The 24,452-nt window shown below is 50.1% G+C and overlaps 1 protein-coding gene across 1 annotated transcript in view; it reads left to right on the top strand.

Annotated features, from left to right (window-relative positions):
* The window catches only part of WNT3 (Wnt family member 3), a 46,409-nt gene that overhangs the window by 11,317 nt on the left and 10,640 nt on the right, over positions 1-24,452 (top strand). The window contains exon 2 of the mRNA XM_041461983.1: positions 23,404-23,645. Coding sequence (XP_041317917.1) covers positions 23,404-23,645 — 242 coding nt within the window. The remainder of the gene's footprint in view (positions 1-23,403; positions 23,646-24,452) is intronic.

Here is a 24,452-nt window from a genome sequence, read left to right as displayed (position 1 = left end):
TTTTTTAATGTAAAATTATTACATTTTATTTTTGGATTCTGTGAAATATATATGTTGCCAATTATTACTAAAATTATATTTTATATATAATTTTATGTAGAATAGTAAAATGCCACCCCTGGAACATGAAAGAACCACACTCTGAAAAGCAAATTTGCCCTGATAAAGGAGCCAAAGTCTCTAATTCCTTTTTTGAAGATAGGTTTCCTGATTTGCTAATTTGTTAATTTGTCTTTTTCACAAGTCACTGAACCTGTCTGCTTTTAATTAATCTTACAAATCTAATCAAGTCTAACTGGCACCTTTCCCAGTGCTCACACTTCTGAATGAGAAATTCTTTCCCTGCTGCCCTCCAGCCGCACCCTGGCTCAGGCTCCAGATCTTCTGCTCCCTTTTCAACCAAAGACCCTCCCTGGGGCAGGAAGGGTTGGTGTTGGGTGATAAAATCTTCAGGGTTTTTTATTCTCATCCCATTTCTATGTCACAGACTCCCCCAAGTTTCCTGCAGTTACTTTCTAGAAATTGTGGAGGTTTATAATTAAGAAATTTGCAGTGGTCCTTGAAAAATGTCACAGGAGCTTCTTGCAGCCAGGGGCACATTTGCCAGGCAGATTTTACCTGCAGAGGTCTCTTAGATGTTTTAGGGGGGGTTTCTTGATGTTTTTGTTTGTTTGTTTGTTTTATTGTTGCAAAATATTTCTATTGTTTTTTTAAGTTCTGATTATTGCTCAGGCCTCATTAGGTTTGGTGACAACCAGCTCTCCTTTATTAATTTTTTAATTAAATTCACCTGTTGTCTGTCTCACAGGGGGTTTATGCAGAACAACGAGCCATGGCTGTCTCCATATTTTTACTTTTCTATTTGCTGATTATTTCCCCCTACAAATCTAAAAATAAGATCTCCAGACACCAAGTCCTTGTCTGTGGGTTTGCTGGGGCTCAGACTGCTGCTCTGCTGGTGAAGTGAGAATGTAAAAAGAGCTGGGAGTGGATATAAAAGAGATCCTTTGCCTCAAGCAGTGGTGCAGTGCTCAGGATCACAGTTTTGGAGGAGAAAACCCCCAAAGGAGACCCTTCCCTGGTGTGCTGGGGCTGTGATTTTCACATCCTTTTGGGAGCAGTGGCACCTTTGTGATGTCCCTCACCCTAATGCCAGGAGGGTTGGGAAGAGCCAGACAAGAGGGGACAGCACTGCCAAGGACATGCCCAGAGGCTCTGGAGGCTGTTGAAAATCAGCCTTTGGTGCCCAGAGGACACAGATGAGCTGCTCAGAAGTGCTGTGAGCCCGTGGAGTGCAGGTGTTTCCTCCCAGCACAGCCCTGCTCTGCAGGAGCTGCCTCTGTCCAGCCCAGAGCAGCAATGCTGGCTCAAGGGGCTGTAGTTTCAGTCCCAACACTGTCCATGGCCCTTGTGTATTGTATTTGCAGGAAGGAATGATGAATCTGACTCCATGTTCTCAGAAGGCTAATTTATTATTTTATGATACTGTATTATATTAAAGAATACTAAACTATACTATACTAAAGAATACAGAAGGGATGCTTACAGAAGGCTAAAAAGATAATAATGAAAACTCATGACCCTTCCCAGAGTCTCAACACAGCTTGGCCCCAGTTGGCCAATGAGTCAAAACAACTCACACCAGGATCCAATGAAACAATCACCTGTGGGTAAACAATTTCCAAACACATTCCAAAGGAGCAAAACACAGGAGAAGCAAATCAGATAATTATTGTTTTCCTTTTTCTCTGAGGCTTCTCAGCTTCCCAGGAGAAGAATCCTGGGCAAAGGGATTTTTCCAGAAAATGTGAATGCCACACTTGTGGGACAGGAGTCTTGGTCTGTGGTGTAAATCCAGGCTGAGCTTTAGGTGTTCATCTCTCTAGAGCCCCTTAGGCCAGCACCCAGCTCCTGAGGCTGCTCCAGGGACCAGGGTTTGGAGCAGGAGACACTCGGGTTCCTCCTCAGGACTTGAGACCTCGGCTCAGGGTGTGCCTTGGCTTCTCTGCTTGGCTGGAAACCACACACAAAGTGGAAACTCACATTTCTGAAGGCTGTGAATCCAAAGCTGGCTGGTAGGTAACACCAGGGGAAATGAACAGCTGGGGGTAAAATCTCCCCTGAGTGCTGGAATGAATTACATTAGGAAAGTGTTCTGTGGGAAGAGATGCTCAAAGAACATTGGCCTTGAGGTTGGGCTTTCAGGTTCTTGAGTCAGATCAGGCTCCAGTAACTCCCCAGTTTCCTGGCCTTACACAAAATTACACCTAAGAGAGGGTCCCCTTCCCTCACAGTCCTTGAGCACAACAATCCAGAGCCACCGTCCAGCCCAGGCCACCCTGATGCCTTGTGAAGGCTGAGCTAGAACAGAGACTGGACACAGCTAAAGAATAAAGCAGGGATTTATTAAAAGGCCTCAGTGGATCCACCTTGGGCAGCACAAGAGCCCAGCCAGGGCTGCACCAATGTTCCACTGGTCACAGGGTCTCTCACTTTTATAAGCTATGCTCCATTTGCATATTGGAGTTAATTGTCCAGTTACACCCCCAACCCATGCAGTCCCATCCTTCTTGTTTTTCTCTCTCCAGCCCACGTTGTTTGTGCTCTTGGGCTGAGATCTGGATAATTTGTCCTTGGTCCCCAGCTGGAGCAGGAATTGTTTTGTCTCCCTGCTCTGTGCAGAGCTCACCATCCCCTCAGGTGAAGCCCAGACCCACACCCTAAAGCAGCTCAGAACCTGAAAAATATAAAAACTAAAACCTGAGGCATCAATCGCACATCCCATCCCTGCTGGGACCTGCATGGACTGGGCTGAGCCAAATTTTACCCTTGCCTTGTTCCTCGTGGTGCTTCCCAACAGAGCTGAGGTTCCTGGGAAGGAGGCAGCAGCACCCACACAGAGCTTTGGGGCAGAGCCAGTGTGGCACATGGTTCAGTCCTTCCTGCAATATTCATGGCAGTTTGTGTCTCACACCTTTCCAGAGCCCACAGCCTTCCCCCTCTGCTGGCACACCACTCGGGCCAGCCCGTGTGGATGCCCAGACAAAGCACTGGCAGCAGATGCCAAATCACCCTCAAGCCCGTGACAGAGCCCTGAGCCAGCCCAGTGCAGCAGCTCGCCCACGGAAGTGCTGCTGCTGCAGCAGTGCTAACCCACAGCGGGAGGAGAGGGATGCTGCAGGGATGCGGCACTGCCCCGCTCCCCTGCAGGCAGCTGTGCCCTGCCACGGGCCTCTCTTGTGGGGCAAAGGGATTCCCTGGAATTTGGGGCGGGTCTGACATCATTCCAGTTGGTTTTTCCATTCTGGATCTGGCACAAGACACTTTAAGATCCAGTTCCTCCAGCTGAGACAGAGCCAGTGCCTCAGTCTCAGCCACAGTGCCCAGGATGGACAGCCCAGCTGACCACTGCCCCCACTGACCACTGCTCCCACTGACCACTGCCCCCTCTGACCACTGCCCCCTCTGACCACTCTGCCCCCTCTGGCCCCTCCATGCCAGTGTGGCACATGGTTCAGTCCTTCCTGCAATATTCATGGCAGTTTGTGTCTCACACCTTTCCAGAGCCCACAGCCTTCCACTCCAACTGCTTTGCTCTCCATGGAAAGAGAATAGCAGGACTCAGTAGTAAAGCAGCCTCATTTTTCACCACAAGAAACCACCAGGACTGGTTCTAGACCTGGTTTCCACAAGATTCAATTTGTTTTTCAGTTCTGGATCTGTCACAAGACACTTTAAGATCCAGTTCCTCCAGTTGAGACAGAACCAGTGCCTCAGTCTCTGCCACAGTGCCCAGGATGGACAGCCCAGCTGACCACTGCACTGACCACTGCCCCCAGTGACCACTGCCCCACTGACCACTGCCCCAGTGACCCCTCCATGCCAGGCTCCTCCTTCCTGAGGTAACCCCAGGCTGTTCATGGGAGCAGAACCAGCCTGGAGACTCCAGTCCTGGTCTCAGGGCTCAGGGAAGGACTCTCCAAAGAGAGGGAGCCCAGGCATCCCCTTAGATCCCACCCCAGGCTGTGGCACAGCTGAGTGCATGTGGCAATTCCCACCCACGGGGTGTTTTCCATGATGTTTGAGTGTTGGGAAGCTGCTTCCCAATGCCAAACTGTGATTCACCCTGGCTGATTTCGGCACAGTTGGCACCAACCACTTCTTGAGGCCACCACCACCACAAAGGCACTCCCCAAACTGGAGTTTGCCTCCACAAAGGGACTCCCCAAACTGGAGGCATGGCTGGAGGGCTTGGCTGACCAGTGGGAGATGACCAGCACCCTCACAGGCCTGAGTGGAGAGCTGTTCCTTCCTTCCCTGGGTTTCTGATGCTCGTTCTGGTCCCAGTGTCCCCCGTCCCTGGCAGGACACATTTCCCTCCCCAGTGCCAGATTCGGGAAGGAGGCAGGAAGGGAAGGGGAATGGCTGGCAGGCAGGGCTGGCAGTGGCAGTGAGGGGACAGCAGCCCTGGGAGGTGGCATGGCCACACTCACAGCCCTGCCAGGTCCCAGACAAACCCCAGCGTCTCTTTTTGGAGGAAAGGTTTTACAGCGCTGGAAATCTCACTGTGTTTATTGCGCTCACAGCCTGGAAGCCTACATTTGCATATGCAAATCGTATGCATTTATGTAAATTCCAGGTCGAATAATATTATCACAGTCCCTGCAGAATAGATCCTCTGCCATGGCAAATCAGTTGATTGTGTTTTCCAAGGCGAGAGTGGCGCTGCTTTGAGCAGGCATTGCTGAGCAGAACATTTCTATCTGGTGGGGGAACAATGCAGGACCTGCTTCTGGGCACACCAGTCCCTTGTCAGCAACTTCATTCAGGTTCCTGCGAGGAGAAGCAGCTCCAGCCCCATCCCCATCCATCTTCATCCCCATCCCCATCCCTGGACCTGGTTTCCACAAGATTCCATTTGAATTTTCACCACAAGAAACCACCTAATCCAGGACTAATTCTAGATCTGGTTTCCACAAGATTCAGTTTGGTTTTTCACCAGAATAAACCACCTAATCCAGGACTAATTCCTCCATGCCAGGAGGGGACAGAGGGGATTCCCTGTCAGAACTTGGGGTGGGTCTGACTGACCCCAAACTCTGCCACAAGCCGAGCAGGATGGGGATTTGACAGAGCCCCTGTTGCTGTCTGCGCCAACTCCTGACTTCTCCACGAGGCCACTCGAGGCCTCAAAATCTCAGCGGGGCTGTTCTTCACACCCAGTCTGATCTGAGGAGCTTTTTGGCCCCAATTCCTCCCCAACAATGTCTCTGTCACCCGCAGGCTCCAATGCCATTGTCACTGCATCAGAGACCCTCTCTGTGCCCCCTCCCACTCCAGGGAACCACAGAATGTCCTGGGCTGGAAGGGACCCCAAGGATCATCCAGTCCCACCCTGGCCCTGCACAGACACCCAACAATCCCACCCAGGGCATCCCTGGCAGTGCTGTCCAAACCCTCCTGGAGCTCTGGCAGGCTGGCTGGTAACAGAAAAGCAGAGGGGGTGACAGAAGGAGGGAGGCTGAGATTGCAGAATGAGCCAAGAGGGTTAAAATGAGCAACAGAACAAAGTGCAGCAGAAAATCCAGGGGTGGGAGATTTATGGAGAAAGAAATTTGTGTCTGAGGAAATAGGTGATATTTTGGGGATGAGACCTCCTCCCATCAGAAAGATAATGGCTTTTAGGGTGGGATTTTTCACAAGTGATGCTGGGTGTTAGAACCCAAACTGAAAATGAGAGGCTTTCAGGTCAGGTGCTAAAAAAGCAGGAGGCTGGGAAGGTTGACATTTGGGATCATTCCCATCTTAGTACTGACCAAGGAGGACACAGGAGGGAAATGGGAGAAAGGAGAGGTGGGGAGGGGAGGAAGAGGAGCTGCCCAGGTGTGGGAAATGGATTTGTAAAGAATTTTTTAAACTTGATAGAAAGTTTATATAGTCTTGTATATTTGTATGTAAACACTGAGATAAAGTGTGCTGACTTAGGAAGGTCATGAAATAGAGATGGCATTATGGAGACTGAACTAGAAACAAGTTTCAACAAGTTTCAAAATGTGGCCTTACAAAAAGACCAGATATTTTAGAGAATTAAACTGTGAAAGATACTTTGTAAAAAGACCACATGAAGAAAGAATATAAATGATTAGTGTTAAAGGCAATAGCAGCATTGTGTAGCAAAAGCTAAGAGGATGAAAAACATTTATAAGGTATTGTAACCAAGAAATAGGTTAGCTTCTAATAGAATAGCATTGAGTTTTACGTCTCTTGTGTCTCACTATTCATAGAGACTGATAATGATGTAAAATCTTTTTAAATGCCTCTCAGTTGTTCCATCTCTGTAAAAGCTAAGGAAGCAGTGGCACTGGCCCTGGTCAGAGTCATGGCAATTCCAGCTCTCAGCTGGAAAGCTCAACCAGGCAGGCAAGTTGGAGTGTTTTCAACAATCCTTGTCTTTGTGACAGTGACACTGAACTCACCTAGGACATCCTTCTTCTCTTCCCACTCTTCCCCACCACCCCCTGCCACGTGTCTCCCTGCCCTGCCCTGATGGATCCCAGAATGGTTTCAGGCAGATCTGTCCTAAAAGCCCCACAGAAATGCTTTGGGTCCTTCAGCACCAAATCCATGGCGTGTTGCCAAAGAAGTGAATTTTAATCACAGAATCAAGGGACAGGCAGGGTTGGAAGTGACCTCTGGAGATCACAGAGCTCAAGCCTGCTCAAAGCAGGGCCAGGCAGAGCAGGGTGCCCCGGGCTGTGTTTCCAGGGATGAAACCTCCTCAGGCTGTCTAGGTCACCTGTTCTGCCACACTCACAGTGAACCAGAGTTTTCCCATGCTCAGAGAGAATTCCATGGTTTTCAGTCTGTTCCCATTGTCCCTTGTCCCGTCAGAAGGGTTTGGCTGCAGCTTCTCCACCCTCTCCACCAGTTATTTCCATACATTGACAAGGTATCTCCTTGGGTTTTTCTCCTGGCTGCACAGTCCCAGCTCTCCCAGCCTCTTGCACATCAGATGCAGAGGTTTCACAGCTCCCAGGCCATTGCAGAGATAATTTCCATGCTCTTTAGTCCTTTTACCTGCCCCCACAGCACCCAGGACTGCCAGGCAGGGCTAAATGCTCTCCTGATGCTCTGCTCCAACTCCACTTTTCCCAGCCTCATCCTCTGGGTCTGCTCCTATCCAGGCAGAAGGGCCAACCCCACCTGATTTACCAGCACAGCTCCCCTGCACAGGTGTTTGAGGGTGCAGGGGGTGCGGAGGGTGGTACCACCAACAGCGAGACCCAGCCCAGCCCTGGGGACCCCTCCCTGAGCATCCTCATTTCTGCTGGAGCCACACCCCACCTGAGCACAGGCCATGACAGCCAAGGCTGCCAAAACGGCTCCTCTGGAATGTTCTGGGAATGCCAGGCTGCTTCCAGGCTCTCACAGGCTCTGCTGTGGGTTATGATGCCTCAGGTTTTAGCTTTTCTGTTTTTCATGTTCTGAGCTGCTTTAGTGGGTGGCTCTGGGCTTCACATGAGGGGATGGTGAGCTCTCTGCACAGGCTGTGTTCCTGTACCAGCTTGTGGGAGAAACATCCCCATGGCTTTTCCAACAGCCTGGTGGCTTTCTGCTTACCTGTTTGTCTCAGTTTGAAAAGCCAGGTGTCTGCTAAGGAAGGCAGGAGCCACCCCTGAAATGGAAAATGCAAACCCAACCAAATCCAACCCAAACCATTTGGTTCCATGATCCTCACTCTGCCCCCAAAGCCAGCTGCTGGCAGGGAGGGGAAGGGATTATCTCCTAATTATGCTGTGATCGAAATTCCTGTGCTCTACTCATTTAACAACCAGCCAATATCTTGATCTTCCTTCTGTGCTCCACACAAGCCTCTGAATTTCATTATTTCTTTAACTGTCAGGACTTTGAGACCCAACTCAGTTTTCCATCCACAACCAGAGCACCTCTTGTGCTTCTTGGTGCCAGGTCCCTGCAAGAACAAGAACCAGCCCATTTTTGGAGAGCTGATGTTGGCCACTGCATCACACCGTGTGACCAGAGAGAGAGTTTTATTTGTGCAACAAGGAACATTCCTGGGAATCAGGCATTTATTTTCTTTTAGTTAAGACCCTCCTCACTCCAAAATTAAAAAAAGAAAGTCACAGGGATTTAGGATTTAGCACAGGTTACCTCTGTTCTCTGGATGTTTCTGGGGTTTGTAGACTCTGGATGTTTCTGCAACACGAGCTGCAGACAGAGCACCTGGGAAAGGTTTAAAGCTGATTTCTTTACAAAGCTTCCTTGGGTCACAAAGGAATAAAGCAGTAAGGGAAAAAATCAGCAGGGGACAGAGGAATTTTCCTCAGTGCCTGTGGGTTCAAGGAACCCTGCAGCAGCATGAGCCATTGCACTGGAGGGGTCAGCACAGCCCATCTGGGGAACTGTGGCATTCACGTTCTCTGAACAGAGAGAAACATAATTCTCTCTCACAAGTTTTTTCCTAGAGAAGCACAAAAAGAAGAAGAGGAAACAGTTCTTATCTCTACTTACTGCTCCTGTTATTTTTACACATGTAAAATGTGTTAAGAAAATGATTTCCCTAAAATAATTTAGTTAATTGAACCCCAGTAAAAGTTATATTATTTCCTTAACCAGTTAAATCAAAGTTATATCCTAACTATCTCAAACAATTAGAATTTTTTCTTTAATGCATATCTATAATATAATATAATGTATTGTAATATAATGTAATAATATAAAGAAATAATAGAATAGATTAGAATAGAATATAATATATATAATATATCATTTAAATAAAACAATTCTTCAACATTCTAAATCAATAAAATCAAATACCAATAATTCAAAAACTCCCTAAATACAATAGGGAACCTCTGTCCTTCCTCCACCACGAGGGAGCCTGGGATCCCTGTGTGCTCTGCAATTACCACAGTGTTATTTGAAATTACTGAGTTGCCTTGGACTCCTGGTGTGCAGAGCTCCTGTGCCTGCCCATGCCCTGCAGAGCTCAGGTGTTTTACCAAAGGCTGCTGGAGGACTTTAGCTTTAGTCAGAGAATATTGATATACTCAGGAATGTTGATAATATTGATCCCCCACTACACAACAGCTCCTGTGCCATCCTCCTGTGCTAGCACAACACCCTCTGAGGGGGCTCTCCCTCCTCATGGGCACAGGGTGCAGGAAAAATCCTCCTTGCAAAGGCAGGCAGGGCTGTGTGACCCCTGAGTGTGATCACCTCACCCTGAGGGTGAGAAATCCACTTTTCCTGGCTCCAGCAGCTTTTTTCAGACAGGCACGGGCTGGATTTGAGGGCACTCAGTGTAAGAGAATCTGCAACAAGTGTTGGGCACTGCTCTTTTGCTGTGAGATTTGTGCCTTTGTACCCCCCTGGTCTGAATTCCCACTCACCAGCTATTGTCCTGCCCTCTTCTGCTGGACACAAAGTCTTAATCTTCCCCTTCTTCCCACTGTAACTAAATAATCTCTCAGAAGTCTTTCCAATAGACTGATCAAACTGTCAGCATAAGCCACTGCCTCAGCTCACTGCTGTTGCTCCTTTGTCCCCTGCCCGTGTTTAACATCCCATTTACAACAGGGAGGAGGCTTAAACCAGCCCAGCTCCTGCAGCAGTGCCTGGGTGAGACAGCACAGCCCCAGCCACAGCCCCAGGGGCAAACAGAAGGACAGAACCACCCTGAACACGTCCAGGAGGGAAGCTGTAGGCAAATCCAGAGCTGAGGAATCCAATTCCATCAAAACCACCCTGTTCTCCTGGCCCTGGATGTGTCATTTACCTCTGCTGCATCCCCCTGGAGATGCACTGAGGCTCAGCCTGCAGCAGCTCCAGGGCTGTGACACGTCCTGCCTGCTCCCAGAGAGGTGACATTTGTGCCCAGGCTGTGGCTCACACCCCCAGACACCTCACCAGGCTCCTCTGCCAGCATCTCCTGGGCTTTGCTCAGTGCCAGGGGGTCACAATGGCTTTTTCTGGCTGGCAGCTCAACCTGGAGCTGGCCACTCCTTCCCCAGCTCATCCTGCCTGGTGCTGGGGGAGAAGAGAGGTCCTTGCTCCCCCCAGGGAGAGCATTCCTGAAGGACCTGATCCTCTGGAATCCCCCATTCCTCTTGTCCTTTCCACAGGAATTTCTGAGCTCCCCATGTCCCAGACACAATTCCAGTACAAGAGATGGACTCTGCAGCTCAGGTGTCCTCTGGGGGTTGGTTTTACATTTCTCCAGCCAAACTCAGCTGGTTTCCACCCAGAAGGGCTTTGATGCAGCAAGGTCAGGGTAACAATTCCCCCTGTCAGAAGGGCTCAGACCTGCAGCTCCATCTCTGCTCCCTTTGGTCCTCCCTGGAAGCGTTCCCCACACATTCCGTGGAGTCAGGAATGGCAGCTGGATGCTGCATCCCTGGGAGTGCTCAAGGGCAGGCTGGACGGGGCCCTGGGTGACCAGGTCTAGTGGGTGACATCCTTCCCCATGCCAGGGGGTTGGAACAAGGTGATCTTTAAGGTGCCTTCCAAGCCAAACCATCCTGTGGTTCTGTGATCTCCTTGGATCAAAGCAAAAATCCCTTTGACTTCCCAAACCATCAGAACTCTGACTCAGCAGCCCCAAACCCAGGGTCAGTGGCAGGGGAACACCTGGGTCTTGTGAGACACCCTCTTTTATTTCCATTTATTGCAGCCCAGCTGCCACCTGCAGCTACCTGATTCTGTAAAACTACAAAACAATGGCAGCAGAGACCTGGCAGCACACACGGGAGAGCAGCTCATGCCATGTCTACAGGGCAGAGGAGGAAAGGGAAAAAATTAATAAAACAAGATTTATTTCTGTTTCTGGTGCAAAAATCTCACCACAGCCCTTCTGGGGGTCAGTCCTTGGTCATCCTTCACCCAGCTAAGGCCCACGTGCTCTGCACTGTCCAGGACTCAGGGGCAGGCTCAGCTGACCTCACCTAAGTCCTTCCCTGAGTCTCTGTGGGGTCAGGGGAGCTTTTCTGGGCTGTGACACCTCCTCTCTACCATAACTCTCCATGTACCAGAGTGCCTGAGCCCCCTCAGTGCCTCCTTCTGTCCCCCAGTTCCTCAGGAAGTTTCTGTGGCTTACAGCCCCTGGAGTCTGAAGGGGAGCACTGAACCCTGCCTGGGGACAGGGGGACAGGAGATCCCTTCAGCTCAGTGTCAGCTTAGGAGGAAAGCTGCAGAAATCTGTGTTCTCTGAAACACCGATGCACCCAACACCCCCTGGCAGTCATTTCACCCCCCAACAAACCTTCCCCTCGCTGAGATTCTTCTACCCTTGGTCTGCACCTGTTTGCACTGCCAATATCTGCATTTCTCTAAAATCTTCTACATTAAAGAACTTAAACTTCTCTGGAGGCTCTGATCCCTGCCAGGGCCCAGAGCCCTCACTGTCCCTGCCAGGCAGAGCAGCCCTCCAGTGGAATTCACTGCTCCCAGGGGAACTGAGCCATTTGGCCATTTCAGAGCTGGCTGTGGATTTTCTGTGCTCCTGTCTGAAGGAAGATGCTTCTCCCCGTTGACAGGAGCCAACTGAGCCCCTCAGAGCACCCAGGATGTGAAACAGGCCAGAGTGAGAATGCTCCAACAGCAGCAGCCCCTGAGTGTGGGGCTGTTTTCTCCCTGCTGAAATGCAGTTTGCTCCTTTGCCTTGTGTCTTGGTTTGAAAAGCCAGGTGTCTGCTAAGGAAGGCAGGAGCCTCCCTTGAAAGGGAAAATGTAAACCTCTTCCATCCGAGTTATGACAATTTTGAAATTAAGAGGCTCTCAGGCAAAGATAAGGGAGTAGAAACAACAGTTCTTTACTAGGAAAATTAAAAATACAAATGCAGTAGTACAAAAAAAGAAAACAAACCACGGGCAGAGTCAGAACATGCCCTGACCCCCTGTGTGTCAGGGTGGTGTCACAGTCCCATCCCATGGGGGCTCAGCCCTCCTGCAGTGCCAGCTGTGCTTCTGCTGGAGCAGGGATCCTGCACAAGGCTGGAGTTTTCCTCTGGAGCTCCAGGGCTGCTGGAGATGGGCCTGCTCTTCCTCTGGGAATGCAGGGCAGGAGAAAGCTGCTCCTCTGGGAATGCAGTGGGCAAAGGCTGCTGTGCTGTTCCAGGCTCAGATTGTATCCAGGTAGGAATGCTTGGCTCCTGCCCTGGGCAGAGCATCTCCCCATGGGATGATGGAATTTGATCAGCCATGCAGGGACACTCACTGGCCATGAACAGATGATAATTAATAATTAATGGCCCAGGAAGAGAAGAGATCTCCTGGAGGGAGGATTGGCTGTGGGAGAGATAAAGAAAACTGCCCAATGAACACCAGATATCTGCCCCACCTCTGACAGATGGGGATGGAATTCCCACCCAGCTACACCTTTCAGCCTGAGCCAGGTCTGTAGTCCAACCTGCCCTGGGGCAGAGACATCCCCAGCACCACGCCAGGGCAGCAGGGGCTGTGCCCAACACAAACCCCCTTGGATGAGATCCCCTCTCTTTGCTGGGCACCTGCAAAGGGAATTTGCCCATCCTAATTTCCAGCTACATTTCCAGTTGTTCCCATCATCTGGCAGCCCTGGGATGAGTTTGGCTCTGTCACATCTGGAACTGCCCCACAAGTGGTTGTGGGCTGTTGTTGGATCCCTTCAGCCTCTTTTCCTGCCCACTGACCCTGCCCAGCCCTTCCTCCTCTCCTGCGACCCCTCAGCCACCCAACCCCGAGCACATGGTCACATCTCCTGGACAATGTCCCTTTCCAGTGTCCCTCTGGATGCAGCACTCCCAGTCTGCTGCCACCAGTGATGCCCCTGGATGTGCTGAGCCCACCCTGGCCCAGCCCAGTGAGTTGATGAGGAGAGGGTTCAAACTGGTTTTGGTTCAAACTGGGCACGTTCAGCCCAGCAACTCTGAGTGAAGATGGTGAGAGGAGACAAATGACCCAAAAAAGTTCACATAACTTAATCAAAGGTTTGAAAACCCATCGCTGGGGCAGGGCTGGGCCGTGTGGGGCAGGGAAGGTCTGGCTGGGGCTCGCTGGGGAAGCTGCAGGGGAATTGCTCAGCACAGCCAGCTGGAGGACTGGCATGGGGAGCTGGTGAATTTGGATTTGTGGGGATCAGGAATGGCTGTGGGACCAGAAACAGCAGCAAACATGAGGGGAGTCAACCGTGGGAGAGAGGAATTGCTTTCACCATGGGGATGAACAACCCCTTGCAGCTCCACACCTTCACCTCCTTTTCTGCTTTTGCTCCTTCTAAACCCCAAAACCCCCCAAGGCTTTGAGGGAGAGCTCAGCTCCCTCTGCTCAGGTGGATTTTAGGCACTGCCAGCCCCAGGAGCCGGCAGAGGGGGATCCCAGGGTGCTGAGCTGTGGGAATTCTGGGATCTCCTTCCTGCCTCTTCCAGAGCACAGGGATTCCCACAGCAGCCTTTGCTCTGCCCAGAGCCCAGGAATGTTTCCCCAAACCCAGGAGCCACCCAGCCAGTGCTTGCCAAGGTCCAGCCCAGATTTGGGGGTGATCTCCATGGAGATTTGGGAGTTTTATAATCTGAATCTCATGAGTTCACTCCTCACACAGGACACCATTAAATGTTGGGGTTTGGGGTTTTTTTTTCCATTTTTTCTTGGTTTTGTTTTTGGTTTTTTTGTTGAAGTTGGGATTGAAGTTTTTCAGATGATATTTTGTGTTTAGGTTTAGATGTTTATTTTTTTTAAAATCCATGTTATAGTTTCATAGGTAGTGAGCTTTGTAGTGTTTTATTAACAAGGTACAAAATGGTTAACTATTTTTTGTTATAAGGTTTTTTGAGGTTAAACTATCTAATTAAGAAATGACAAATTATTTTTATTTTTAACTTAATAACTAATTACTCGAAGTCCGCAATGCAGACTTTTTTGTCTGATTATAAAATACTACTTAAATTCATGAAAAAGAAGGAAGAAGAAGGCAAAGAACAAGGATTAGCTATTGTTTTAAAACTTCTATTTCGTTTCATATCTATATTACTATATTTTAAAACCTCAAACTCTAGGTTTTTTACTTTGTGATATTACACACTTTTAAATTAACTACCCACTTGTAATTTTAGTGTTATCAATTAATTTTGGAAGCCTTTTCCACGGCTTTAGGTTAAATGTAGTGTTTTCTTGGGTTAGATTAGTTAGTATAGAAAGTGTAAATATTTTATTATCTAGAACTCTAACAGAGCAGTAAATCAGTTCTTACAAAAGATGGGTCCTGAACCCAAGAGACGGAACAAGAGTGTGAGTAGGAAACCACAGGCAGAGCAGACCAACCTTCAGAGGGGAAAACCCCTGGTTCCAACCCCTCTGTGCTTGGCAGCAGCTTCAGGAGACAGCCCTGCCCCACCCCAGGACACCTCCCTGCTTTGCATGTCCCTGGCACAGTGGGATTCCTCTCTCACCTGCCCTGTGCTCATCCCCACCCCGAAGTGCTCAGGGCAGGAGGCTCCTGGGGCTGCTCAGCGTGGGAAACTCAGCCCAGCTGATGGATTTTGGGGTTTTTGAGCACCCTCCTGCCACGTGAGCAGCAGTGATTGTCAGCAACACTCAGGACTTGGAGATGGCAAAAGTGCCACCAATTACTGGGTAGGTCACTGGGAGATTGGAGAAAACACATTTGGGGTTTAGACACTAAAATCTGCCCCAAACAAGCACATGTGGCTCTGACTTTCAATAAAGAAACCACCTGGTGATGCAAGCCCTGAACAAATGCTTGGGGCTTGAGTGAGGTTCTCCCCTCTTTGCCCCTAAGTTTCATTAAGTCTGAAGAATCTGGGTGCATTTTTAAAGGGGAATAGTGAAACCCCATCCCACAGTGGCTTTTTTTAGAGTACAAGAAGAAGATAAAGCACAACCAAATGCTCCTCTTTGGGAGGATGATCTGTCATTAGTGGGTGTCATTTGGCAATTTTTTTAATGATTGATAGGGCACAATGAGAAATACATAAAATGCTGGCTATTATTCCTTGAGTGCAAACACTCCCACTGAGCAGGGCAGCCTCCTCCCAACACTCCTCTTGATGCTTCACCCTGGATTTTCCCTGTTCTGGCTTTCCCTTTCTGCTGCATCACTGCACCCCTGAACCTCCTTCAGTCTCCCTGGGATTAGACACTCAAAGTGAAAATAATCCATCTTCTGCCAGCCTGTCCACAGGGAGAGCCTCTTCCTGCCATCCCTCCATCCCTCCATCCATCCATCCATCATCCATCCAACCATCATCCATCCATCCATCATCCATCCAACCATCATCCATCCATCATCCATCCATCCATCCATCCATCATCCATCCATTATCCATCCATTATCCATCCATCATCCATCCATCATCCATCCCTCATCCATCCATCATCCATCCATCCATCCATCATCCATCCATTATCCATCCATCATCCATCCCTCATCCATCCATCATCCATCCATCCATCCATCATCCATCCATTATCCATCCATCATCCATCCATCATCCATCCCTCATCCATCCATCCATCCATCCATCCATCCATTATCCATCCATTATCCATCCCTCCTCCATCCATTATCCATCCATTATTCATCCATCATCCATCCATAATCCATCCATCCATCCCTCATCCATCCCTCATCCATCCCTCATCCATCCCTCATCCATCCCTCATCCATCCCTCATCCATCCCTCATCCATCCCTCATCCATCCCTCATCCATCCCTCATCCATCCCTCATCCATCCCTCATCCATCCCTCATCCATCCCTCATCCATCCCTCATCCATCCCTCATCCATCCCTCATCCATCCCTCATCCATCCCTCATCCATCCCTCATCCATCCCTCATCCATCCCTCATCCATCCCTCATCCATCCCTCATCCATCCCTCATCCATCCCTCATCCATCCCTCATCCATCCCTCATCCATCCCTCATCCATCCCTCATCCATCCCTCATCCATCCCTCATCCATCCCTCATCCATCCATCCATCCATCCCTCCATCCCTCCCTCTCTCCATGCCCTCGTTGTCCCCTCAGCTCCCTGTGGCAGCTCTCTGCACGACTCCCCCCTGTGCCAGTGCTCTGACAGAAATAACTGGACAGGGCTGGTGGATCCCCCAGGGGACATCAGGGGGGTTGGTTATTGCAGGAAATAACCTGCAAATGGAGCAGGTTGCCTGTTGGACTCAGCCCTTTTCTGACCCAGAGATGAGGCAACTGAGAGCTGTTTTAAAAACTTTTATTCCATTTTCAGTCTCATCGGAAGGGTGTGACAATACAGATGTTGTAATTCATGCCATCACAATCAGAAGGCAAGTATTTCCTAATTGCAATACACTATAAGTGATGATTTCTAATGGACTTTTGCCTTTTAAAAGGATTATGGCCCTTAGTGACTACATTAAGGGGGAAGTTTAATGGGACAGAATCTGGCCTTGTGGGTGCTGAATGTTGTTCAGATCATACAGTTCATACACAGTCTCTAACAAGGTTATTTTCCAGCACACCAAGTGGAAAAAGAGCTCTCTGCTTCAAGGGCTCACACTGGGCTGTGAAATCTGTGGGCAGTTTCCAGGAGAGTTAAACATTCAAACCCCACATCCCATTCCTGCCCTGTCCTCACTCTTGGCTTAGCCATCAGCCTCTAAAGCTCAGGCAGCTCCTTTTAAAAAAATGAATTTTTAGTCTGTTTTGCTGACCACCAAGGACTTCAGAGCTGGGTGGGGAGTCTGGTGACACAGGTGCCCCCTCTATGGAAAAGCTCCAACCTCCAGACACGCTCAGAGGGGGATTCCTGAGTGAAAAGCTGCTATCCAGTCCCTCTCCTCATTGGAATTCTGTCAGGTTTTGTCTGTTCTCCACATTCAGTCAAGATCTGACATTTCCCCTCTCAGATGTGAACATCATGGCATGCTTTGACTTGCAAAACTTTCCCTGCTGCTGCTCTTGATCTTCAGGCAATCCCAAGAATTTGTGTGTTCCCCTGCCCACAAAGGGCTGCAGTCAGCACAGCACCAGAATTAAAACAATGAATATTACACCAGGTAAAAGTGAGACAGAAAAGGAGCCAGGATGGAAACTGCTGCTCCCAGCACTGTGTCCCCAGGCCAGCACTGCCAGGAGGCACCAGTGCCTCTGCTCAGAGCAGAAACATTGACCAGACCTGGAAAACACCAAATACATCTCAAAACCGTGCAAGAAAACCCCCTCGAGGCAGAGACAGATTTTCCCAAAGGCAGCAGGTGGCAAACAGGATCCCAGCTGTGAGCTTTTTTCCCTTCTGGCTCCCAGCTTCCCCAGTGCTGTGAGAGAACTCCAGGGATCAGTCTGAGGCATTGATTGGTGTCAGGGAGCCAAGCAGGACAATGTTTGTAACCAACAGCTCCTGCCCAGAGCAGCTGTGGCTGCCCTGGATCCCTGGCAGTGCCCAAGGCCAGGCTGGACAGGGCTGGGAGCAGCCTGGGACAGTGGGAGGTGTCCCTGCCATGGCAGGGGTGGAGCTGGATGGGCTTTAAGGTCCCTTCCCAACCCAATTCATCCTGGGATTCTGCAGCTGTGGTTTCAGAGAGCTTTACTGGAGTTGCTGGGAGCTCCCAGGGAGTGCTGCTGGCCGTGGCTCTGGAGGAGTTCAGGAAGAGCAGCAGCCACCACGACCAGCAGCACTCCTGGGTCTCCTCCTGCATCTCCTGCTGTGCTGGAGGCTCCAGTGAGGAAAATGCAGAGTCTTTCTAACAATTTTGTCAGGCTGAATTGTTAGAAAGGTGGGTTTAGACACTGGATTAGACTGAAATTAGAAACTCAGAGTGAAAATAATCCATCGTCTACCAGTCTCTCCACAGGGAGAGCCTCTTCCTGCCTCCCTCCATCCCTCCGTGTGCCTTGTCAGGGCAAGGGGCACAGAGGGGCCCAGGATCCCTGCAGCTTGTCCCCATTTATCTGGGACATCCCTCAGGAGGGCAAGGGAGAGCTGCAATGCAGGGAGTGCTCCAGGGGACAAGCTGTGCCCTTGGTGACAGCCCAGAGATCTCCTGCCACAGGGCTGGAGCTGTCCTGCTGTGGGGAGGGGAAAAAAGAGTTCTTCAAATTCATCTGCTTCCAGCTGCTGGGTTCAGAGCCAGAAAACACTCCCAGAGCAGTGATGGAACCCTGGAAACTGAGATTTCAGACTTTCTGTGCTGACAGGCACTGACCCCCAGGAGAACACTGCATTGACCTGAGGCCATGGAGAAAGCTTCCAAAATGGAATGAAAGAGCTGGGATTGTGGGTGTGGAGTTTGAATAGAGGTGTGTGATATCACAGGGTGGGAAACTTAGAGTTGAAGGGTTTAGAATATAGGAATATATATAGAGCAAGATGGAGGTTTTGGGGTGGAGGCTGGTCCTTCTTCACCTTCTTCATCTTCTTCTCCATGGGTTTGGGTGGTTTTGTGTAATTGGATAAAAAAGTGCACATTGCAGGCCAAGGGTGGTTGGTTATTGAGTTAAAAGTAAAAATAATTAGGTGTCATTTCTTAATAGGACAGTTTATCCTTAAAAGGCCTTATAGAGAGAGATGGGGCTCCATTTTAGTTTGTTAGAGTGAAGTGCTGCAGAACTCAGGGTTTGTGAGATGTAACACAGATAAGAACTAACAAACATCTGAGTCCCAGCAAGAAATACCACCTCACACATTTCATCCCTGGCAAAAAGGGAGCAAAGATTGCTCCTAGAGCAGCACATCCCAGAGACGTTTTCCCTGCATTTCCAGTAAAAAGTTGCAGCACTGAGCTCAGCAGCCCCAGGGGCTGGGCTCCCACAGCCTGGAGCACACTCCTCACACAAATGCCAACTTTACCCAGGGATGAGCAAATTCCTGCCCATCTCCAGGACCCCAGGAGCTCCCAGGGCTCATCACAGACAGCACCAGCTTATGGGACTGCAGAAGAAGGAGAAAGGGGTGACCCAGCAGATTGTCCCCAGCACACAGGGTCCCCTCCTGGCCCTTTGCTTATCTCTTACCAGGAACCTGTAAAAGCCCCCATGAGCACACCCCAAGGGCCAGCCCAGACCCTGCCCTCCTCACACAGCCCAGGACAGACAAACACCTTCCCAAGGAGCTGCTTTCCTGGAGGGCAGCACCCCCAGGGGGTTTGGAGCCAGTCCCAGGGCATCCCATGGGATGAGAGAGAACTGGAAGCTCAGAGCAGCTCTGAGAGCCAGTCCCAGGGCATCCCATGGGATGAGAGAGAACTGGAAGCTCAGAGCAGCTCTGAGAGCCAGTCCCAGGGCTCTGCTGCTGCCTGTCAGCCACATCTGCTTCTCCCCACGTGTCCATCCAAGAGTGGAGATGTGAGCCCAAAGATTGCTGAAGCCTCAGGCAGCTGCCCCAGGGGCAGAGAGGGGCAGGAGGAGCAGGGAGCAGGAGGACAGCACTGGGGCAGGGGTGGCAGTCAGGTCCTCTCCAGCAGACACATTTCTCCTGAGCAGGTTCCCTGGGATTCCCTTTCCATCCCTAAAATCATTCATGTGTAATTAAATCAACTGATGCCAGCTCAGCCTCCAGCCTGGAAGAGCAGCTCTGGGTGACACAGTCACCCACGTGTCCCATGGCATCTCTGTCCTTGGAGGAGCTCAAACTGGGGAAGGACAAGGCCCTGAGAAACCAAATGTGACCTGGAATGGCTCTGCTCTGAGCCCTCCTGGGGGCTCTCCCAGCTGGCTGAACCAAGGACTAAAATGATTGTTTTATTCCAGTCTCCAGGAGCTTGAGGAAGGAACACAAACGCAGGGGGGAAGTGGTTGGTACCACAGGTGGTTGGAATGTGACAGGAATGGGATGAACTCCAACCAAGGGACCTGGGATAAAACAACCTGGGGAAAAAACAGCCCTGTGCACCTGCAAAGGCTGGGGCAGCCAGCAGAGAGTGCAGGGCAAGACCTGGGCCAAAAGCTGAGTGTGGAGCAGCCCAGAGAGTCACCAGGGCTGGCCCAGGGTCAGCAGGGACAGGGAGCAGCTCCTGCCCTGCTGCTCAGCTCTGCTGGGGCCTCACCTCAGCTCCTGCCATGGACTCCCAGCCCAAGAGAAACAGAACCAAGGGGTCAGAGAACCTCCTGAGCTGGAAGAGACCCAACAAGGACCTCCAGGCCAACTCCCAGCCCTGCTCAGGACACCCCAACAATCCCACCACGGGCTGGGAACATTCTGAGCCAAAACTCCCTTTATTTGCCCACGGTGGTGCCTGCACAGGGAGCTCTCTGCTCTGGGCTCGTGGTGGTCACTGTGGCACAGAGCTGCTGCTCACACACCTCTGAACCCTCAGGCTGTCCCTTCAGTGGCAATTTCTGGCCAGTTTGACCCACTGTTCCCACAGTTTGATGCTGGGCCACTGGCAGCCCTCAGGGATCAATTTTCAAAAGAGCGTGCAGGAAGTGTGAGCACAAATCTTATTTGTTAATGGGCTTTGTGAACATACCTCCTGTGATTTTTCAAAATTTAGAATGACAAAACAGCCACTTCATAGGAGAAGCAGGTTTAAATATATAGCATATGATGTCTTTTTCTTGGGGGCATTGGGCAGATGACATACATTAAGGCCACAGAGTGTTTTTGTGGTCATTATGCTTTAATTCCTCAAGCCTTCAAACAGAACAAAATAATAAAATAATCTCTGCAGGCCTGTTGATTAAATCAATCCCACAGTTCTTACCTAACTCTTCTTTCCTTGAAGGAGGAAAAGCAACAAAAGACTAGTCCCTAATCTGGTGAGGAAAAAAAATAAAACAAACATTATTAAACACTTAATGGCAAAGATTATGCAAGAATTAAATAGCAAGAGAGTATATGGAAAGACTCCATAGTAATATTGGATCTAATTCTCCTTTTAAACTGCTGAGAAATGGTTCCTTTTAATAGCACAGGAAAATGCAATAAATCCATGTTATTTTTTCATAAATGTCAAACAGAAGGGAAAAAGTGTGATTCATGAAGTATGTGAATATGGAATCGATTATTATCATTTATAGCTCCCTGGAGCAGTGGAAAGGATCCTCTCAAACCTGTCTTGCACCTTCCCCAGCTCCCAGCAGCTCGCTGAGCCCGGTGTCCATCCGGGTGGAGCAGAGGTGGTTCAGTCTCTGCCAGGGCCACAGGTGCCCAGCCAGCCTGGAGCAGCAGCACTGACACCTCCGAGCCCAGAGCAGCCCTGTGCAGGATTGCTGATCCCTGAGCTGCTCAGCTTGGCCTTGGGCAGGGCACCTTCCACCCTGCACAGCTGAGAAGCTCTCACGCTGTTCTCCTGGCAGCCGAGAGAGCCCAGGGTGCTCCCCAGGAGCTGCTGCCCTGGCTGCAGCCCCCGGCAGGTCCTGTCAGGTCCTCCAGCCCCCTGGGGGTTCTCAGGGGCTCTGGAGCACCCAGGATGGCTCCGTGCAGAGCTGGGTCCCCCTGTGCCCCCCAAGGACAGGGGTGTCCCCACCTTCCCACACCAGCGCTGTCAGCAGAGCTCTGTTCCCTCAGGAATCCCTCAGGAATCCCTCAGGAATCCCTCAGGAATCCCTGGGGTTCAGAACTTTGTCCCCTTGAGCTCTTAGCTCACCAAACTACCCCTGTGTTGGACTCAGCCCTTTTCTGACCCAGACTAGGGGCAGCTGAGAGGTGTTTTAAAAACTTTTATATCATTTTCAGTCTCATGGGAAGGGTAGGACAATACAGATGTTATAATTCACACCATCACAATCAGAAACCAACTATTTCCTAATTACAATACACTGTAAGTGTTTCTTGGCCTATCAGCTTTTGTCACACCATGCTGTAAATGCCTTAAAGCCAATCATCTAAAATTACCCCCTGTGGTCCTACTACAATGCATCTTTCACAGTTCTATTTCTCCAAAGTATCTAGTGTTATTTGCAAGGCCATCCTTTGAAATTTATTTTGATGCCTCAGGTTTTGGCTTTTCTATTTTTCAGGTTCTGAGCTGCTTTAGTGTGTGGGTCTGGGCTTCACCTGAGGGGATGGTGAGCTCTCTGCACAGAGCAGGGAGACAAAACAATTCCTGCTCTAGCTGGGGACCAAGGACAAATGATCCAGATCTCAGGCCCAAGAGCACAAAGAATGTGGGCTGAAGAGAGAAAAACAAGCAGGATGGGACTTGATAACCTAAAGCTGTAATTGGACAATTAACTCCAGTATGCAAATGGATCAGAGCTTATAAAAGTGAGAGACCCTGTGAGCAGTGGGACATTTTGTGACCATTTTGGTTCACCTGGGGTGCAGCCCTGGCTGGGCTCTTGTGCTGCCCAAGGTGGATCCATTGGGGCCTCCTAATAAATCCCTGCTTTATGCTTTATGCTTTAGCTCCTCTAGTCTCTCTTCTAGGCCAACCGTCTCAAGGCATCAGTTTCTAGTTCCATTTCTCTCTCAGCAATGTCTGTCCTGTTCCATGGCATTTCTAAGTCAGCATTTCTTCTCTCCAGGTTTGCACACAGATGCACACTGTGTGAGCCTTCTGCCAGGCTTGGAGAATTCCCTACAAATCCATTTCCCACACCCTGGGGACAGTGGGGGCAGGGTTGGGGTGATAAGTGGCACCAGTGGGGCATCCCCAGCCCTGACACTGTCCCCTGTTGATGTAGGGTGACTCTAATGTAGGGAATAATGTGCTCTGACTCCATGATTTAGAAGGTTGAACAATTGCTTTATGAAGCTATACTGTATTACACTAATACTATACTGAATTACATACTAAAGAGATGCTATACTAAGGAATACTAAAGAAAAACCTGTGACTGTCTGAGGCAGTCAGGACACTGCTTTTGACTCAGCCAACCAAGGAATCAAAACAACTTCCACTAGTGTCTAATTAACAAATCACTTTGTGTAGCCATGATATTATGAAAAATCCTTTGCTGGGATTTTTCCTCTCCTGAGAAGCTGAGGAGCCTCAGGAGAGAAATGTAAACAATTACTATCTGCTGCTGTGGAATGCAACAGGTGCATCCATGATTGGTCCATGTGGATTGTTTTCCATTGATGACCAATCACAGCCACCTGTGCCAAGGCTGTGAGCAGTACAGGATTTTGTTATTCTATTCTGTTCTATTCTTGTTGTAGCCTTCTGATCTCTCTGTTCTTTAGTATAGTCTTAATGTAGCATTTTAATATAATATTTAACATAATAAATCAGCCTTCTGAAATGGAGTCAAGCCTCGTGTCACCACACACGGAGAGTTCGCCTCAACAACTTTGGGTAAACAATCTCCATAACACCTTCCACATGTGCCAAACAACAGGAGCAGAAAACAGAAATAAGAATTGTTTTCTTTTCTTCTCTGAGTTTCTGTTTTTCCCTGAGAGAAACCCTTGGGCAGTTGTGCCTGCTGCTCTCAGAGAAGAGCCGCAGCCCCGTCGTGTCCCCGCAGGTCGCTGGCCCTGGGCCAGCAGTACAGCTCGCTGGGCTCCCAGCCCATCCTCTGCGGCTCCATCCCCGGCCTGGTCCCCAAGCAGCTCCGCTTCTGCCGCAACTACATCGAGATCATGCCCAGCGTGGCCGAGGGGGTGAAGCTGGGCATCCAGGAGTGCCAGCACCAGTTCCGGGGCCGCCGCTGGAACTGCACCACCATCGACGACAGCCTGGCCATCTTCGGGCCCGTCCTGGACAAAGGTACCCGGGGGCAGCGGGGCTGGGGCAGGGCTGGCACAGCTCCCTGGGCTTGGGGGGACACCAGGACTGTGCACTGAGCTTCTCTGGGCTGTGGGGTGCACCAGGACTGTGCACTGAGCTCCCTGGGCTTGGGGTGCACCAGGACTGTGCACTGAGCTCCCTGGGCTTTGGGGGGTCACCAGAACTGTGCACTGAGCTCCCCTGAGCTTTGGGGGGCACCAGGACTGTGCACTGAGCTCCCTGGGCTTTGGGGGGTCACCAGAACTGTGCACTGAGCTCCCTGGGCTTGGGGTGCACCAGGACTGTGCACTGAGCTCCCCTGAGCTTTAGGGTGCACCAGGACTGTGCACTGAGCTCCCCTGAGCTTTGGGGTGCACCAGGACTGTGCACTGAGCTCCCCTGGGCTTTGGGGTGCACCAGGACTGTGCACTGAGCTTCTCTGGGCTTTGGGGTGCACCAGGACTGTGCACTGAGCTTCTCTGGGCTTTGGGATGCACCAGGATTGTGTATTGAGCTCCTCTGGGCTTTGGGGTGCATCAGCATTGTGCACTGAGCTCGCTGGGCTTTGGGGTGCACCAGGATTGTCCTGCTGGACAGGGAGAGGGTCTGATGTGTCGTGGCAGGCTCCAAGTCAGGTAATAATTAGTATTGACTCTATGATTGCAGAAGGTTGATTAATTGTTTTATTACACTACATTATTAAGAAGCTTGTAATTCTTACAGAGAGGCTGATACAGCTTTGACTTAATTGGTCAATCTCTTCAAACACCATTTAGTGTCCAATTAAGAAACTATCTTTTGGCAAAC

Source organism: Pyrgilauda ruficollis, unplaced genomic scaffold (genome assembly GCF_017590135.1).
Source record: "Pyrgilauda ruficollis isolate IOZ18807 unplaced genomic scaffold, ASM1759013v1 scaffold159, whole genome shotgun sequence".
NCBI lineage: Eukaryota > Metazoa > Chordata > Aves > Passeriformes > Passeridae > Pyrgilauda > Pyrgilauda ruficollis.
The sequence above is the reverse complement of the archived record's forward strand: the minus strand, read 5'-3'. Positions and strand labels throughout refer to the sequence as shown.